We start from the raw sequence: 20249 nt of genomic DNA, 5'->3' as shown, positions 1-20249 counted from the left end.
ATTCCAAATTAAACAACTGGTGTATATTTCAAGTTTCTATGACTAGTAATTTTTAACTATAGTAACAATCTAAAACTATTTGATAATAAATTGTGAATTTTTGATTTTTTAAACATTTAAACTTTAGATAATTTTTTTTTATTGGCCAACGCTCAACTATTTAATATTATTGTAAGCCAAACTTTTGGAAAATCTTGTATTCAATTTTCAATTATTAGCTACTTACCACAAATGTTTTATTGATTTTTAACTATAAGATAATTTGCAAATATTCATGATTTTGACGAAATTTGTCAATATTTGAACATCAAAAGCTAATAAAAAAAATTGTGCTTATATGTAGGTAAATCAATATAAGATTATCTCAAAAGAATTTTGTATTAAATTTTTAAGTATAATAAAACTTAGCCAAAAAAAATTTATCGACATTTATAAAAACTAAAAATAAAAATTTAATATTTTAATTAAATTTAAATTAACTAAAACTGATTTGTGAGTTTATTTTTTGTCAGGTAGTAATGAAATTGATTTCATGAAAAGAACATTTAAAAAAATGAGAATAGTTCTAAACATTGATGTATAATATTCACTATTATAGACTTGAGCAAGTATATTATTATAGTGCATATTGGACAACTAAAATATTATACATGAGCTCTAAACAACATGTATCTACTGGTTTGAATAATTATGCACGATAAAAAACACAGGTTACAATGATATAACCTATATGGCTATGTCCCATACCACTACACTTATAATGCATCACCGGGCCAAACTACGATGATTACTTTAGACGAAGATTAAAAAAACGTGGAATTTAAACTTGGCAGTATAATCGACTTGACCCCTCTGGTTTAGACTGACCTTTGGACTCATGTTTTCACGACTTACCGATATAGAAACGCCATATAAGACAGTGGAAAAGTGATTGTCTCGCGTGCACCATTTTCTAAATTAAAATATAAAAAAAATCTCCAAATTTAACTAATTTTCCCTCTTGCTAATTTAGACGTCAAATAACGATTTCACATTTAATTAAATTGTCAGTTGTCAACATTTAATTGGTGTAAAATAGTTATGCCGTTTCTTGAGTGGAATAAAAAATCCTGAATAGTAGGTGTAGGTGCGCAAAAAAAAAAAAAATAAAACAGGTAATAGATAAAACTGAATTACCATAATTTATTCAATACCATTACTCATATAGTATTAAAAAACTTGTAATTTCTCGGTTTAAGACTGACCGACTGACTATATCTAAATATTATATACAATATAAACAATACGCACCGTATCTTATACGCGTCTTCAAATAACTTTTCAATTAATTTTACCAGCCTCGGCAGACATCAGTTGAACAAAGTTTTTCAATTTTAAATAAAGTTTACTCCAATCACTATATAATATGGATAGAGAAAAATAAATGCAGTTTAGTCTACCAAAACAATATTAATATGTTCGATTTTTAAAATAACGAAGCGAACGCATTGCAAATACTTTTTTTGGCTATTAAATGATAGGCCTCCATACCATCACTTTTGGGAAAAATTCCTGGCTAATGGTGAAGCGCGCTGTCACCAAATACGTTCTACCTATTGGCGTATTTGTTCTTCCAGTTGGTCCGCCCGACGGCTGTTGTATAATATAACGATTAGACAACGCAATATGTATAAACCGGAAGCGCCTGATTCACCCAAAGTTTCACATTATACATAATATGTATCATACGATTCGCAGTCGAGGAGTTATGTTAGATAAATGAAAATATATGACTAACAAATAACGTTTGCCGGAAGAAGATGTAATATAGACGCAGTCGTCGAAATGCGATGGCTTGCCCATACGACGCGTTTTATTCTTGGCCATTTAATTTGAATTCGTAAAGGGCAACGAATCGTTTGACCGACGCGAGAAATTAGTGGCTTGAAAGATTCGAGTGCGGTGCGGAAGTATAGTTATATATATATATACATATACGATACACGGCTGAGAGGCGTGGGTGCTGCAAGCCGGAGCTGCGGACCTGTACGAAAATCTGGCGGTGTGGAAAATCCGCCGGACTTGTTTCGACCATCCCCCCTCCCCAAAAAAGTACCTCACCCATACTCAATCAGAAAACCAAGCATCCGACGCTCTCGTCACATTTATACACATACACACACACACACACACACACACACACATATATATATATATATATAATTAAATCCCAGTTTTTCCGGTACAGCGCTTCCGGTTTTTCGCGCATATATTATTATTATAATAATATCACAGTCGAATCGTCGTTGCCGTCTCCTCTCCTATGTGTACACAATATATAATATTATTATATATTGTGCGCGGTAGGTATATATATATATAGTACGATGTTGCATGCGTATATGCATTGCACACACGTGCGCGCCCAAAAAGGGATTAATTTTTCCACGGTCCGCGCGTCCGACCGACCGACGACGGTGCATAATATGATTCAGTTTATAATAATATATGTATATGCATTATAATACTGTGCTCGCACCTGGCTACAATGTCCCGGGCGTCATTATCGCGGTTCGGCGATTCGCGTTGACGCGACCCCCGACGTCCGAATCGGCCATAACGAACTGCAGCAGCGTATATTTTACTCTGCAGCAGTTATGTGATTTTTATTTTTTTTTTCAAACTCGGATTTTTCATCTCTACGATTAAACGGGTACGGACGGGTACCTGTTTTATTGATCGCGTTTTTCATCGCAGCACACGCGGTAACGCGAAAAATACATGACGGTAAATAATATCGCATAAACGCAGCGATAAATCGTATACAAAACATACACGAATTCCATAGGATCGTACGACATCGAATCGCGGTGTACGCTATAAGTCGGGTCAAATGTTACACTGATTGAGTTCCGCACGATAGAAATAAAACTGTATTAATTTTGTCCCCGCCAAAAAAAATAAAAAATAAAAATAAATAATACATTTTCATTCACACATTCAATAGATTTAGGACCGCAGTCTATAAAATTGAAATGATAATGCAAAGATTCTGCACATGCGTTTGTTGTGCTCATTAATTGTTGAAGCTTTAAATTCAGACCATAATTTATAGGATAGGATTTTGGTTTCTGGATACATACAATTTATTAGTATATAATATTATATGAACTCTTGCAATCGTTCATTCGTTCGTCTTCCAGTTGAATTTTTACAATCCAGTTTTTCCTTCATTTTTTTTTTTTTGTTTTTATTATAATTTCGAAAATTATATAGAATCTTTTACTTTTAAACACTCGACAGTACAATCCAATTAAATCCAACTTGCCACCAAAATTCACTACCAAACTTCTAATCTATAAATGTTGTATTCGCTCTAAAATCATTGTAAAAATATAAAATCAAATCATGCATCGTTCGCTCAACATTTAAAAATTAAACATTATTCTAAGTCACCAAGCGACTTAGATAAAAATTTATTATTTGCAAACAAACTATCGTGAGCAATAGTATTTATCAATAATAAAAAGTACGCACACGTTATTGCGTAGGTACCTATATAGTTTAAAAACGCACAACTTCAAAGATGTTGGTAAGTGTTCGCGTAATGAGCGAGTACCTAATATAATATTATATTGTCATAATACTACTGGTTGCATAATATAATGTTAATTTCCTGAACCTGTAGAAAACTTATTAACACATATAAATCTCATTTTTCACGTAAGTCTGTGTATTTTAATGTAAGCCTACGACGCTCGTCGGAATGTCGGATTATCTCAAGGTAAACGAATCAAACCTTCTAGGCCAAAGTATTTCCTGTTAAAACGTGTTATAAATATATTTTTTGTGAGCTATCAAAAGTATTGAAATGCAGTTTAAATAAAATTTGTATAGGTCATTTGATTTTATATGAAGATAAAATATAAATATAGGTACTTATTGTATAATGGAAGAAAACATATATTTTGTGTTCAAAATATGAGTATAGATATAATATTTTTATTGAAACTTTATTATTATATATTTATATAAATTTGTTACATTTTTTGTAGAATTGACCGAATTAAGTTTTATCGTTGTCGATTATGAGTGAACAATGAAGTGCCACCACGAATACTGGCGCGAAAAGGTACCTATCAATTATCAAAAAAACAAATTAATGATAAAAAAAAAATAAATATTATTACAGCATGTTGCGAGTCATCAAAATTTTAACATTATCCAAAAAGGTATTGTACCATGATAAAATTGGGAACCTTGAGTTTGACATTTATTAAGTTGATTGAGGCCTTTTTTTTTTTATAAGAAAAATCTTTAACATTTTTACTTTCAATAAAATCAGACATTATTTATCGAAATTGAGTTAGGTTAGAGTATTTATTAATGATAGAATAATATTATACGTCATTAAAACTAAACTTGTGACTTGTGAGGATACAATATAGCAGAGATGGCAAATCCATGGCACACGTGTCCGAAGGAGGTGGCACGAGGTAATATTTCGTGGGCACGCGAAGATTTTTACTATAATACATTAGATAATATTATAGGTAATAGGTTAACATATTTAATTTTTTTTTTATAATATTGAATATAACATATAATAATATAATATTTTTAATGGCATGCTCTAAAAAAAAAAAGTAAATTAATTTTTGGCACGTAGTGTTCAAAAGGTTTGCCACCCCTGTAATATAGGTACTTGAACGAGCCTATGATGCAGATACCCGTATTATGACGCTTGCGTATAGTTACTAGTTAGTACCGTGATGTTATAACTTTAAGTTCGCATACAAACCTAATGCTCAATTTTAGCTGCAGCCAAACTATGCATAATAATATTGCAATAATAAAGGTACACACGAGGATGGACGACATTAACAGCGGACGAAACGACCCCGTCAAGGGGGTAATAATTATTATTCTTAGGACTTTGGTGCATCTCGAGGGAACGATTTTTGGCGATTATTCTTGCTCGGCCGGTGTGACGTTATTATCATACTCGAACGTGTTTACGCACTGCAATGACAGATATTTAAGTATCTACACCGGGAGAACTGCAGATAGGAAGTAAGTTACCTTACGATGATTAAAATATTATATACAGGCGCAATAATGATAATAAAAGAACATCAAAACCAAACGGACGACGACGTTTACGATTTGCGGAAGATGGTATCCTCTGATTCCGAACGTCCCCGGGTACCAACAAAAAAAAAAAGACTAAACGGTATTCAATATTTAAAAACGTATACAATTTGTTTATGTTGGAACCAATATGAAGAGAAATATGCTACTAATTTTTAGATTTATAATATATTATATTTTATATCATATAAATTTTAAACACTCAATTCAATAAATATTAACGGAATTACAACATTTCGAATACCAAGGCAATCTATATTTAAAAACATATTAAGATCAATTTGCTGAAATCTGGAAAGTGATGTTGTCCTACATTATACAGCACATAATATACTATACACTGCACAGTTCCATGACTGCAGTCGACATCGGTCTTTGGTCATTTAATTGTCTGATTTAATTTATCTAAATATATCCTTTACATCGTCAAGTAGGTATCGAGATGAAGATAACATAACTTGTAATTCCATACATCGTGAGCTTAAAATTATTTTTCTTAAAAATACCAACTCAGCGTAAATTGCAAATCAACGACTATATTTTATAAAATATGTGATATTTTCAATTATAAAAAAATCATCATCATATATCATTTATACTAAATATGTATACGGACACATAATAATAATTATTGACAAAAGGTTTTTAATATAATTCCCAAAAATAAGAATTCATTCTGAGTATAAGAGAAGATTTTATAGCTAACTAAAGTTTACTAAACGAGTAAAATTAAAATTGAAACGTTTTGGAAAAATAAAATACTCAATATATTTGTACCGGCTCTATAGAACAAATTAAATTTATTTACTTTATAAATTAATGCCAATCAGTTTTTACAATAATAGTACGTAACATAATACAGTTATTTAACAATAATGGTAATGAATATCGGTAGTAGTCTCTAAGTAGGAAGGGAGCCGTTGGCGACAATGTTAGACCAGCTTGTCAATATAAAAAAGTGCCCTAAAATCGAGTGTTGCTAAGAACGCGGATGCTTATGAGTCTATTTAACGAGCGAGGGGCGTCTATTTTCCCATTTAATAATCCTGAAATAAAAAATAACTAAGGGTCTGACGTTTAGACAATAGTGATTCGAGATTAAAAGTCTCATTTGTAGTCAGATAATCATGGAGCGGTTGAACTATATTTAAACGGTATCCAACATAATTCAGAAACCTGATTTGCACTATATCAACTACCTAAAATCATACACAAACGCAATTATCAATGACCGACAACAATTTTAAGTGTAATATAATATTTTGAACACCGTTAGTGACATAAGACTCTCTAATAATTTTTCATTGGACAAACTCATTTAAACATGTTTTTTTTCAGATTCAGAGATTGTGTTTAATTATTGTAATATATTAAGAAGCGAATTGTCGCCAAAAGTCAAAAGTTAGCCAGAAAAATATATTTAATAAATATAAATATAAATTTCCGTTAAACAGCAGTTGACAGTTTTAATATAAATATCGAAAGAATACGATTACGAATTCTTGACCTTATCAATCGCAATGAATATTTATATAAATAAAATATAACAGTACGATTTATTATTATTTGTTCATAAAATCATAACATTTTAATTACGTTTTTAGTTGAAAGCGGACCGTTTTCAAGGGGTTGTATGTAGGCAACATTTAATGATATCGTGTGAGTGCCGCCGGTAAAATAATATTTCAGTGCTAATATTATTAACTAAAATACACGGTAAATATTTATGTAATTATAAATTAAATTACATACATGTTTTTTGTCAGTCATGTTTCTAATAATTTATGTATATAAAATCATTATTTTCAGTATATTGTTCTGGAACAATCAAAAACGGTACATAATTTTTATCGTGTTTAGGTACTTGTATATTTAATAATTACGTATTATATGTTGGAAGTTGTTATTGATTATTTAATTGTTTAAATTTTTAATGAAAAAGTATTTATTTATGAGAAGCAAAGTACTTTCAGTATAATATTTCATCACTCAATTTTTTTTTTTTTTTTACTTACTCTTTTACGAAATTGAGAACGGATAATTAGACCCACAAAGCTTATAAGGTCCACGAATGGTCTAATATAGTCACCGATGTTGAAAGATATTTAATATTTTGTAATGTTCATTAAATTATTTTTGCTCGTGCAGTTTTTTAATATCTCCATACGCGTAGCCTAGATGAAGAATTTAGTAGAAACAAATAAGTCATCTAAATGAAGTAAAATACTCACCAAATTTGCAGTAAATCTGTTCACCATTCCATCTGTTGCAAAGTGTAAATACATCCGAGTATAGAACAGCGAAGATCAGTTTAAGATGAATAACTTATTATTAGTGGATTATACAACATCAGGAAAGCCGAATGGGGAATGGGGATAAAAAGAATAACGAGACAAAAACCACAAATAAAAACAAATACGCCGGTCGTGAATAATAAACTGTTTTATTCTAACATTGTAATCGTTCGACATATAATGATAGCATAAATTATAATATTAATTATTATTATTGTGATATATAATATTAATGATTACAATTATTATTACGTAACGTAGTGCGATCTCCAGTCCCCACGTAAATTATATAATCATCCACGCTCTAAGTCGACTAAAAAAAAAAATGTATATAATAATAATAAATAATAATAATGATTAAAACAAAATATAAAACATCACAAACACAATACCATACTGCATATTATATATAATATAAATATATCATGTTAAACATTAAAACATTCGCGGAAAAATTATAATATTAGAGAAAAAAATCCTGAGGGGGTGGGGGCATTATACATAATACTTTATGTGAGTGTAGTGCACACACGCTTTAAGAAATGATACTCAGACGACACACACAATGTGGTCGTCGTCTTTAACATCATATATAATACACACAACTTTTCGGTTACACATCGCGCGCGATTAAACAGTTCATATAATAATCATAATAATATTAAATTATAGGGAATCACGAAAAAAAAAAAAAACTTACACTTCATTATTATTCTCATCAGGAAAGTAAAACAATTTAGGAACATTCTTTTTCAAGGTATTCACAGAGAGCACTGCAGTGAAAACCCAAACACCGGAAACGACGTTGTGCAATTTCGGTGTCGTGACATGTTGTGTACACAGACTCGAAAAACAACGAATTATGTTTTTTATAATAATACATAAATAATATTTATGTATCTCATGTTTATTATATGAAAGCGAAAAAAAATATATAATAATAATAATAATAATAATAATAAAAAAAAATATTCCTCGAGATAATCTCTATAGTGAATTGGTAATATAAAAACGAATGCGTAACAAATTATCTAAAATAATATTAATTTAAATAATAATAATAATAATAAAAAAAAAAAATTGAAAACAAATAATAAACATAGGATGTTTCTGCCAGACTTCGTAGACTTCTTGTTGAAACTTTACCGTTTTTATATAAACATAAATATATGTATTCGTATAATTAATATAATAATAATTTGAAAAAAAAAATTGAAAGGGGAAGAATCTGAGTCCTGACCGTCTATATAAAAAAACGCACCTTCAATATTAGGCCTCATATAGTTATAATTAATTTGTATAACACTAATCTCCGTTCTACACCAACACTTTTACACTTCTGAATAAAATTCAACATTTTTTTTTTTCATAATATATAATAATATAATATAAATATAGGCGTCTAAACACATAGTGGACAGGTGATTATTGTTAATTTTTTTTTTACTTAAAGTTTTTGTACTTTGAACCGACGATTTTTCAATACACATAAATATTATTAAATATAATTATATCGTACCTATTTTATTAGTTAAAAACTTTTAATTTTTATATTTAAATTTAATAATCAAATACATATATGTAATATATATATATATATCTTTAAATACCGTACACAATATTATATTAAAATTATTATGTTAAAGTATATATTTATATAATATAATCGTTATGTTACATAATTCACTCACTATAATCTAAACACCCTAATGTCTATACACATATTTTATATATATTAAAAAAAAAAAAAATTGAAAACAAATAATAAACATAGGATGTTTCTGCCAGACTTCGTAGACTTCTTGTTGAAACTTTACCGTTTTTATATAAACATAAATATATGTATTCGTATAATTAATATAATAATAATTTGAAAAAAAAAATTGAAAGGGGAAGAATCTGAGTCCTGACCGTCTATATAAAAAAACGCACCTTCAATATTAGGCCTCATATAGTTATAATTAATTTGTATAACACTAATCTCCGTTCTACACCAACACTTTTACACTTCTGAATAAAATTCAACATTTTTTTTTTTCATAATATATAATAATATAATATAAATATAGGCGTCTAAACACATAGTGGACAGGTGATTATTGTTAATTTTTTTTTTACTTAAAGTTTTTGTACTTTGAACCGACGATTTTTCAATACACATAAATATTATTAAATATAATTATATCGTACCTATTTTATTAGTTAAAAACTTTTAATTTTTATATTTAAATTTAATAATCAAATACATATATGTAATATATATATATATTATCTTTAAATACCGTACACAATATTATATTAAAATTATTATGTTAAAGTATATATTATATAATATAATCGTTATGTTACATAATTCACTCACTATAATCTAAACACCCTAATGTCTATACACATATTTTATATATATTAAAAAAAAAAAACTCTAAAATCATATTTTACTACTTTTTGTTTAAAGACATATATATAAAAAAAAAACAATAAGATATAATACACGATGCACGTTAACGAATTTGAAGCGAAAACTATATATGAAAAAAATTTCGCTAAACGAAGAGAAGTAGGGGATTGTTGGGCATTAAAAACGGAGTAAAAACGAAAAATCTTATAACAAGGAGTCCGCGATCCATTGGTAGGCGACTGACAGAACGAGTGTTTGCGGTATTTTGAATTATTTTTCTTATACTTATAAAAGTATAATATACGAATAAATCGTTGTAAAATCGCAGTATTGTAATAATTACAGTAATTAACGAGAAGGTGATGGTGAAAGTCACTAGCGAATGTGGGGCTGCAAAAAAGTATGTGATAACCGATTACACGTGTATTACTTACGTGAGTCATACGACTAGATTAAATCTGTCAACACTGCTCAGCAGTTTATTTGTCATTGTAATTAATATTCATATAATCACCCACCACTACACATCAGGAAAAATGAGAAAAGATTCATTATTTACTCGTTTACATAATTGAGCGATGATGGTCGTAAAATGTAATAAAATTTTAAATTTTTGAACACATTTTTGGATAATAAGTGCCGAAATAGTTTCGCTGTCGCGTACGCGAGTGTTCACCGGCCTTCTCAATAATTACCGAATGCGGAAATCAAGACTTCACCACAAACTCTCCGTCTCTTATTATAGCTTCGGACCTAACATACTAACATACTTATAAAGAGCGAGTTAAAATAAAATTGTAAGGAAAATAAAAATAATAACCGTGACACCGTCACCAAAAAAGTTCTAACTATTGCTATATAAATACACTCACGAGGAAAAAAAAATTAACTAAAATCAAAAATGCTAACAAAAAAAAGTGCTAAAAATAAAAACAAAATGTGTAATAAAAACTATAAAATAGGTAGTTCGAATTATTATGTTTTAAATATGTATACTATGTGTATTATATATTTAATAATTTTTTTTATAATTCCGACTCTGACTAGAATGCAAAACTAAAAATGTCGAGTTCTTTTCTCTCGTTCAAAAAAAAAAAAAAAAATAGTAATAATATATTTAATTACTAGTAATAAAATTTATGCAAATTATCAATATTGAGAATAAAACTACTTATTTTATAGAAGGTATCTGTTGTTCTCTTATTAAATACCTTAGAAATATTACACAAAACGCAAACCACTCCAAAAAACTCTACAAAATATTATTTTAAAAAAAATTTTCAGATGATGAAAAAAATAATAAGAAACTCCTTAACACATACATCATGTTAATAATAATAATAAAAAATTATGATGATGATGATGATGAAGATGATGATAATAATAATAAAAATGTACAATATAATAACTGTACACGGGGGAATGGAGGGGTTAAAATCTAATACTATAGCGATTACATAATATAATATACTATAATATTGTAATACATGGGGTGAAAATATGATATTAACAAAAAGTGAGTTTGTTATATTCTCTCTTTCTATCTTCTTCTCACATTCATGTAACACTATCTATACACTAACAAATGCGCTGTAACGAGTTAAACAAAATAATGTTTATTATGTTTTTTATTTAATTTTTTTTTCTAATGAACAGGTACAGACAGAGTATGTCGAAAAAAAATATATATAGAATAATAACACGGCGACAATCCAAACGCGTCGAACAAACAAAAAAACTCTCCTAGAAATACGATTTAATTTGTTAAAAATAGTCAAAATTTTACGCCGATAATACAAAAAATCCACGTAATATTATATATAGATAATATAATATTGCTAATAATATCAATTAATGAAGTATTTCCATTTGTACGATCCGTTCCGTTTTTTTTTTGTTTTTCTCCCTTACTTTTTTTTTTAATTTATAAACCTACTCATTTAGACTATATAAATAATCATTAATTAAAAACATAATTTGTTTAATGTTGTACTATTAGTGCATAATAACAAAACATAAAGCATAAAAAAATCACGATTCACAATATATGTATACATTAACAATATCAAATAATATAATAAAGGAAAGAAGTATATATAGAAATAAAAACAACTCAACTTGGGCTAAAATGAGTTAAAAAAAAATTAACTAAAGAGTATTCATTTTCGTGGGATAAATGAAACTCGAGGTAGCTGAGGTAGCTGAGGTATTTTTAAATAACGATTTGTATTTGTAGTTTTTTTTTTTTTGTTTTGTAGTAGTATTAAAACGTGTCCCCCCGAGTTGATCGAAATCGACAAACAAATAATAATAAAAAAAAAAAAATAATAATAATAATAACAAAAATGATGATAATGATGATGATGGAATTGAAATCAAAAGGAAAAAACCCGTATACTATATATTATTTTTTAAATCTCGAAATTTTTGTTTTATGTATATAGATTTATTAACACACACGTAAAAACTGTTCCTTTTTTTTTTTGTTGCTTTGTTAATTAACATATAGTACGATTGGTAAACAAAACAAGAGGTAGCGGTAATTGAGCATCAGAGCAAGAATACATAATGATAATAATAATAATAAATATAATGTCACGTGTGTCTAACCACACACGTCACACACACGTTTCATATACAATAAATACGCTCGCACAATAAGTCGCACACACAAAACGACGACGACGATGATAGTATATCGTTAGGGGCGATACGGCCGTGTACGCGGCGTCTACGTAAAACACATAACATATACAGATAGGTAAAATTACCGTATAGGTTTCGGATAGCTCAAACGTGATATTATTATTACATTATCCACATAATATTATTATATAATTATTCCATTACTTTTATAATAATTGTACTCTACGTATTTTTTATTATTAATTAATTAATTATATAATATGTTGTACTGTTGTTCTAAGAATATTAATATTATAAATAATAATTATAGACTCGCCCGAAAGTCGACGAATCGACACCTAAGAACAAATTTTAATATCACACACCACCACAGCAGACGACGCTTCTTCCGCCCGCCGCCGTAGACCGCCCCCGTTATAGCGAAAAGCCGTGTACGTCCAAATATAAAAGCTACATATTAACAACAACGCTACTACTCTAACGATACAGGATATCGCGATATAAAATAACTATTATGTTCCGCACAGGTACGTCGTGTAGAATTTACTATAAGAACCGATATGAAAATTTTAAACTTTTATAAATCATCAACTATACAAAAAGAACTAAAAATGTCATACATACGTACACAAAATGCCGCCAAAACCGAAAAATTGATGGTGTTCGTCGTCGTGGCGGGCGGGCGAGGAAAAGCAGTCGATAGGAGGGTCCCGCTCGAAGTCTCATATAGGTATATAATAATATCATCCCATTACATAATATTATTATTATTGTACAATAAATAATTATTTGGTTAATTTTTTTTTGTTTTGAATTTTTTTTTTTTTTTTTTGATTTTTTTTAACGGGGACCACTGTACAAAATATTTTAACAAGAAAAAAATTACATTACGACGTCTTTTCTTTGAAAATCACTAACACCTAATAATATTTAAAATCTTATAAATAATGATTATTTCAATGTTTTTTTTCAATTAAAAAAAAACCACAAACGTAATAATAATAATAATAATAATAATAATAATAATAGTAATAATAATAATTAAACAACTACGAACAAATAATAATAATAATAAAGAACACCTTTGTTTTTTTTTTGTTTTTTGTTTTTTGAAAAGATGAAAAAGCCCTTTCGGTTTTCTATACACACAACCGCATTCAAATAGTTCAGACCAAACCCAAGTGGTTAATGGCCGCCATGATATCGTTTACTTTGTTGTCCCATATGGAATGGAGCAGTTTTTCAATGGCCACCGAAGTGTAATCGGGCGGCGCGTGTTGTTGCTGCTGTTGCAACTGTTGCAGGTTTTGATGATTTTGTAGCTGTTGAAGTACAGCCGGCGGGGCGACGGCGACAGATGAAGAGGAGCAAGATACCGCTGTTGTAGCGGCGACGGGGGTGGCTGCCGTTAGGCGGCCACCGGTCCCGACCATTGTGGTCGGGACCGTGGCCGTATGTTATGGCCACTGTCGGGTGTAGTACACCGCGAGCGGCTTGACGAAATGATAGTCAACAGAAGTGCAATGCGGACAGGTGACTTTTCGGCTATAATCGCTGTAGAAGTTCAGGCGTTGGTGCGACAACATCAATGCTTTCTGACAGCCGTTGCACTGTGTAAACAACAAGGACAAAAATACAAATTTAGAAAACAATACTTAGATGCCATACAACACGCGTAGTGGCGGGACAAGCCTTTGATGTGTTTTTTCGACTACCTTTTTGTCAAAACGTTGTTAAGCTCGCGCAATTGGATTTTAAGTTATTATTTAAACGCACCCGTTAAAAGGTAAAAGTATCGTGTTAGGCTAACGAGTACGCTTAATGTAATCACACGTCTGGAGAAAAGGTAGTGGCGTAGACGTGTGCAAATTATTTTTCAACTTCAAAGGCCGTATTAAAATCCGTTCTACTTTGTACATAGACACGCTTGTACAACGTCATTTTGGTGACGCAAATTAATTAGTTGAACAGTACGACGAGGGAATTATGAAAGTCTGCTTAATACTGCATAATTACTTTCACTAGGCGCGGCAACCAATCCGGCATTTACCCCTGTTACTAACCCCTGCCCACCAACTCACCCGTTATAAACCCTCCTGTCGAAAAAGGGTTGTTGTCTGCAAGAGATCATTTGGTCGAATTATAGTCATCGATCGATATTATACCTACTTACTATTATGTATTGCAGGACGGTTTATGGCACATTACAATAACAGAAATACATTCGCAATAACCATTTTAAAAGTATAAAATATTTTATAAATTTGATACATTCTAACCACATAAAATAATCATTGTAGAATGTATACACACCTTGAGCCGTTCGTTGCAACACGGCATAGCTGCGAATACGTCATACGCGTACATGGTGCCCATGATGAGCGATGACCCGTCCCACTGAGTGGCGCAGAATCGGCAACACAGTTTCCGGTCAGCGTCTTTGCCATCCAGACATTTCATACAGACTGCGTTCAGGAACAGAGCTCGTCCCTCGTTTTTCACCTGCAAGCACAATACGAAAAAACGTACGGGCGTGAGACGAGCGATAAACACCAAAAATAAAAAAATAATAAACCCAAATTTATGAGTTTCAAAAAAACATTATGCTAAAGTCTTGAATTCACCGAACCACCCCATATTAAAGTATTACCTAACAGCGGCAGTCTGTCGAAAAAACTACCCCTGCGGCGTAGCCTCGGCAATATAATAATAAACGCCCTTTTCACGCACCACCGCCGCCGACGTAAGTTCTTTATAATAATGATTTCTGAGATCGCTCGATTATTTCTGTACACGGTTCTTCTCCGTCTCCCGAGTGTACTTTTTCTTTTGAGCGTGTGTGTTAAGCAATACGCACACCACACAGTATACTCAGCCGCGGGCGAAATCATTAAAAACGTACCGATGGTGGAAGGTAAGCACAAAGGTGGTGCGGCGGAGAGACAAAAACCGGATGATTTCCTAAGGTTGTTTTCTTAAGAAACGCGTGGCGGCACGCACTGTGAAGCGGAAACATTGCGACGTTTAATGGGAAATCCGAAATCGACATGTTCGAAGAGAATGAAGAAAAAAACTGCACCACCGCCGACCCTTTAACGAAAACTCATCGCGGTGGTAGTGTGTGTAGTAGGGGTTCGCAGCGAGAGAAGGTCCATTAGACAAATAACGAAAGCGATTTTCAATGTTTAAGGGAAAAGCGAGGTTCGGTCTCCACTGTAATTACGCGATGACCAGGGATATAACAGTATAACACACACACACACACATAGGAAATCGGCTGCAAAGTATACGTGGCGCGCGTTTTACAGTCAGTTTATCTTTTAACTATATACATATATATTACACAACGTGATTCAACATTTAATATAAAAAAAAATATCCTGAAGCCGTAGGTAGATACGATTTAACGTTTGTCGAAAAATAGACGAACGAAAATCGACTTTTTTTAAATAATATATAAATATATACGTAGAAAATAGTAAATAAGCACACATCATTACGTAGTTCGTTTATTTATTGTTTATCAATTTGGAATAAAATATTATTTTAATATGTCACAGTATAGTTGAATTTCATAGAATATTATGCAGAGTCATACACTCCTTTACAGCAGCTCAAATAGGACAAAAAAAAACGAATAAAAAAGTGAAAGACGACTTGGTATTAACATAACTACAGGACTACCGTTTCGGGCAAACTAGCAACATTAAAAAATTCCATAGGAAATCATTTTGTCTGGCAATCTATATACATCTTTCTCTCTTCGGGCTGTCGTCGATAATTGGTATTAATGAGGTGTACGCGTCCAAAATACGAAAATAATTGTTTGTGTTAACCGTGTGCATTGGCAAACGGAATCGACAGAAACGTGCTATAACAACGCGTGGTCGACTAAATGGATACGAAAATAAAACGACAACGTTGCGGCGGCGGTACGAGGCGGAGAATAAGAATGTTCATTTCGAAATCGAAATCCAACCGGAGGAGCGGAGTGTGCAAACAACACTAACTAAACTTCAAGGGGAGGGGGTAGGTTTTAATTATAAACCTGGTAGATGTTTGCCTTTTTACCTCGTGTTTACTCGTGTGGCAGCCACAGAACACCTGCACACAGCCACACGCACGCGCACAAAAACCAAAAACCACCAAATAGGTCCTCCCGCTGCTGACGATGTAATATATATATTATATAGGGAGAATGATGTCTTCATTGTGCTCTCTGCTGTTTCTCTTTATCACTCTCTTCGCCAGCGTCTCTCGGTAAACACACCGAAAAATACGTCCCGAAAAATGCCGAAAACCGTATACTTATATATATGCATATATTTATGCAACGACGGTTTTTGATACTACCTATATGTACGTAGAGAGGAACTTTTTAATTGGAACGCACGCGTTCGTCTTAGCGGATGATCGGCGCCCCTTTGCCGAAATGAAACGGATACACCGACCACCATCACCACCATCGACGGTGAAAGCAAAGGTCGTTGTTGGCTATGATGATGATGATGTCTCGTTATTTGCGTTTAAAAAAGCCAAGCGGAGCGTAATTAATTAGCAAAGCGAGCGGCTTAAAAAGAAACAGCCCTCGGAGTAAAAACTTGTTTGCTCAACACACACCACTCTCTATACTGCCGGGCACAAACTTGAGACCAATCCTCGTACTACTGGGGGGAGGGGGGGGGGGGAGTAAAAATAATATTTTCGAATGCTCGCGTTTATACTATAGGGAACTGATAAACATTTACTGAATTTAACCAGAGTTTCAGCGATAAAAAAATATATCTGAACCAAAAATAACTTTTTGTTAGTACTTATAGCAGCCTAGTAGAAATTTTGAAAATAAGTGATGAATCACCATTGTAATGTATAATACGACACTCAAACATATATTGTCCTACGAGCTTAAAATATATTTGTGCGAGTGACCAAAAGTATAATAATATATTATGTTATTTTGTGGCTTTTAGGGATTTGTTTGCGCTGAACCGAACGAAAACAAGACAGGCGAAGATTATCCCAGTGCGTGGAAACGGTAGCTTTTTACTCAAAACATTTTTTCGAAAGAAACGTTTGTGTTTACCGTCGTGCGGGGAAAAAAATAGTAACCGTATGGGGTCAAACGTCTGGGCCACTTCACTCTCTACCCATTCAACGAGGGATTTAACGTGGTGAAAAGACCGCCGACGACTTAAGGGCGGAATCGGACAACATACGAAGCGAAACCGTTGTGCACGCGCGTGAAATATGCTTTGACAAATATTAGCTCGTCGCGCCTCACGTGTATGTGTGTGTCAACATTCACGCAGCACGCACAAAAAAGGTCCTTTTTTACGGTCAAACGACCACGCTCACATACACACACACACACGTTTATAAGTCTTATTTCTATCGGTCCTTTGGAAAGAGCAAAGAAAAAAAATAAACATAAATGCGGGTATATTTTACCGCTGGAACATTTTTTGAGATTTCGTCGAGTATAAGACCAGCTGCGACGAGGGGAAGAAATACATCGAAGGATAAGAGTCATATTGAAAGTATTCGAAGAAATATGATATTTATATTATACATGATTTACATCGCAATCAAGGGCTAATTCGCGATTAAAACAAATTGTTTAATTGTTAGCGACACCTGTAATTGACGACACACATTACCGGTGTTCTTAAGATTTAAAAACGTAAAGCACTAACAACTTAATTATAAATTATAATCACCTCGACAGCATTTTTGTTGTATTGCTTGGGGCTGAGGAAAAATGTACCGTCTACCAGTGGATAACGGTCGAACACCAACATAACGTCCGAGCACAGGACGCAATTGACTCGCGATTGGTTTTGAGCGGCCAACGACGACAAAATGAACGATCTGGTTTCGTCGTTTCCGTGGTTACCCTCGTCTTCGATCTGTAAAAAATAAAAATCACGGTTAATGCTTCCCTATATTGTAATAATATATAATATACACGTTATAATAAACTAAGAGCGTGCTTTTGTCGCGGGCAGAGGAGTTTGACCAAAAGCAGCTGTCTACGGTCGTCGGAAAAAAGTCATTACACCGATCTTATCCGCCCACATACTACTACTATGCTGAGTACTATACACGTAACTTTTGTACGTTAATCAAAAATAGGTTTGGATTTCAATCAAGACGGATTGCACTCGTTCGGATGCGACTTTATTTTTGTTTCCTTTTATCATACATAGCGCGTCTGCCCAGGAAGAGCGGCGGGCAGCAGTAGCAACAATGCTCGTCGTCTCGACATACTATTGTGAAAAACTTTTCGCTGTACGTAAACGTAGAGTTTTTTGATTAAACCGATTACTTTTACCTCTGACCCGCCACACGTCCACCGCCACTACGAAGCGGCCTGCCGAATCGAATAAAAGCAGTCCATTACTCTTTGCCGATTTTTTTTATATTCCCTCTCCGGACGAGATTTTTCACCAAAGTATATTTGTTCAGGACCCGATCCGTAACAATACTGCGACGTGCGGCGCGCAATTAGTAGGCCAGTTAATGGATCCGGCCAAGGAGAGGGCGCGTGAGAGCAGTGCGTATAAACTATAAATGGAAAAATAGATTGCTAGTGGCAGACCTATTATTGCACACTCGCACACGTGGCATACCTTTAGATATATATATATATGTGTGTAAGTGTAAACGGCGGGTTAACATGGATCGCTTTTAGACGTTCCCCACGCGTGATGGAGGACAGTATATATATCAAAACTTTTATATACACTTTCAAATTAAAAAGCTTTCGTAACGTCACTGTGTATAGAGAACGTATAGATGATGAGAATATAATATACAATACATTGAAACGTCCATCGGGACACAATAAAAGATATTAAACTTTAGAAACTGTACTATTTACTCTTTTATTGTACACATATATATGTTATATACATTATATCGTTAGAGTGATTGCTACAGTTGTATTTATTAGATTAACAGGGAACACACTAATCTTACATATAACGGGATAACGTGGAAAATGAAGAAAGGCGAAGAAGAAGTTATTTTTTAGTACAGTCGGTTACGGATGTATTAATCGAGGTAGACATTTATGGATACACCGTAAAAAAGCGTTTTTTTCAGATAACATCACGAGTGGCGTAAGTGGCGTTTTGCCGCTTAGTAATCGTTGCCAATTACTGCGGGTGCGGGTTCGGCGTTTATTTTGTCCCCTCATATGTATGTAAAAACGGCGGCGCAAAGAAAAACGCTTTTAACGCATGAAAATAAGGAAGAAAACGATATTACTCCGAGACGACGTAGTCGTTTTCTCAATATTAAACTCCGGAGTTGTTTATTTTACAACCGTCGTAATATATATATACAGAAAGAGAAAGAAAGATATAGGAGCAAATATGGGGTGTGAGCGCGCGTGTGTGTCGGCGGTCCAATTTCATAACAGCAAGCGAGGAGTATATACACGACGAAGTGAAAACGAGGCAACTCTTTAAAAGACGCTAATAAACAACGTCTCGCGTCGTCGTCGTCTCTTGCACCCGGAGACTCATAAACATGAGTTTCACCCCCCCCCCCCCTCGTCTATTCAAGCTATTATTTCCGAAGAATTCTTCTTCATCTCCCGCACACGCTGATCTTATATAATATTCTCTCAGTTCTATTATTATCAACTCTGCAGCGGCTGTGCCCTACCTGTTCACGCGTATATAACACCGGTGGGAATACACAATTTTTAGGATATTGGATTAACAACACTACATGACGTATACATAAGCACACCCTCTAACACACATGCGGGATCT

The 20249-nt window shown here is 32.7% G+C and overlaps 1 protein-coding gene across 3 annotated transcripts in view; it reads right to left on the bottom strand.

Annotated features, from left to right (window-relative positions):
- Positions 1–7554: 7554 nt before the first annotated feature.
- The window catches only part of LOC114129662 (headcase protein), a 55241-nt gene continuing 42546 nt past the window's right edge, over positions 7555–20249 (bottom strand). For all 3 annotated transcript variants that reach the window (XM_027994459.2, XM_050202363.1, XM_050202364.1), the window contains exons 3-5: positions 18186–18374; positions 14782–14970; positions 7555–14078 (exon numbers count right to left, since the gene is read on the bottom strand). In XM_027994459.2, the coding sequence (XP_027850260.2) occupies positions 13926–14078; positions 14782–14970; positions 18186–18374 (531 nt within the window). In that variant the 3' untranslated portion in view covers positions 7555–13925. The remainder of the gene's footprint in view (positions 14079–14781; positions 14971–18185; positions 18375–20249) is intronic.

This window comes from Aphis gossypii, chromosome 2 (assembly GCF_020184175.1).
Source record: "Aphis gossypii isolate Hap1 chromosome 2, ASM2018417v2, whole genome shotgun sequence".
Lineage (NCBI taxonomy): Eukaryota > Metazoa > Arthropoda > Insecta > Hemiptera > Aphididae > Aphis > Aphis gossypii.
This window is presented reverse-complemented; position numbering and strand designations above follow the sequence as displayed.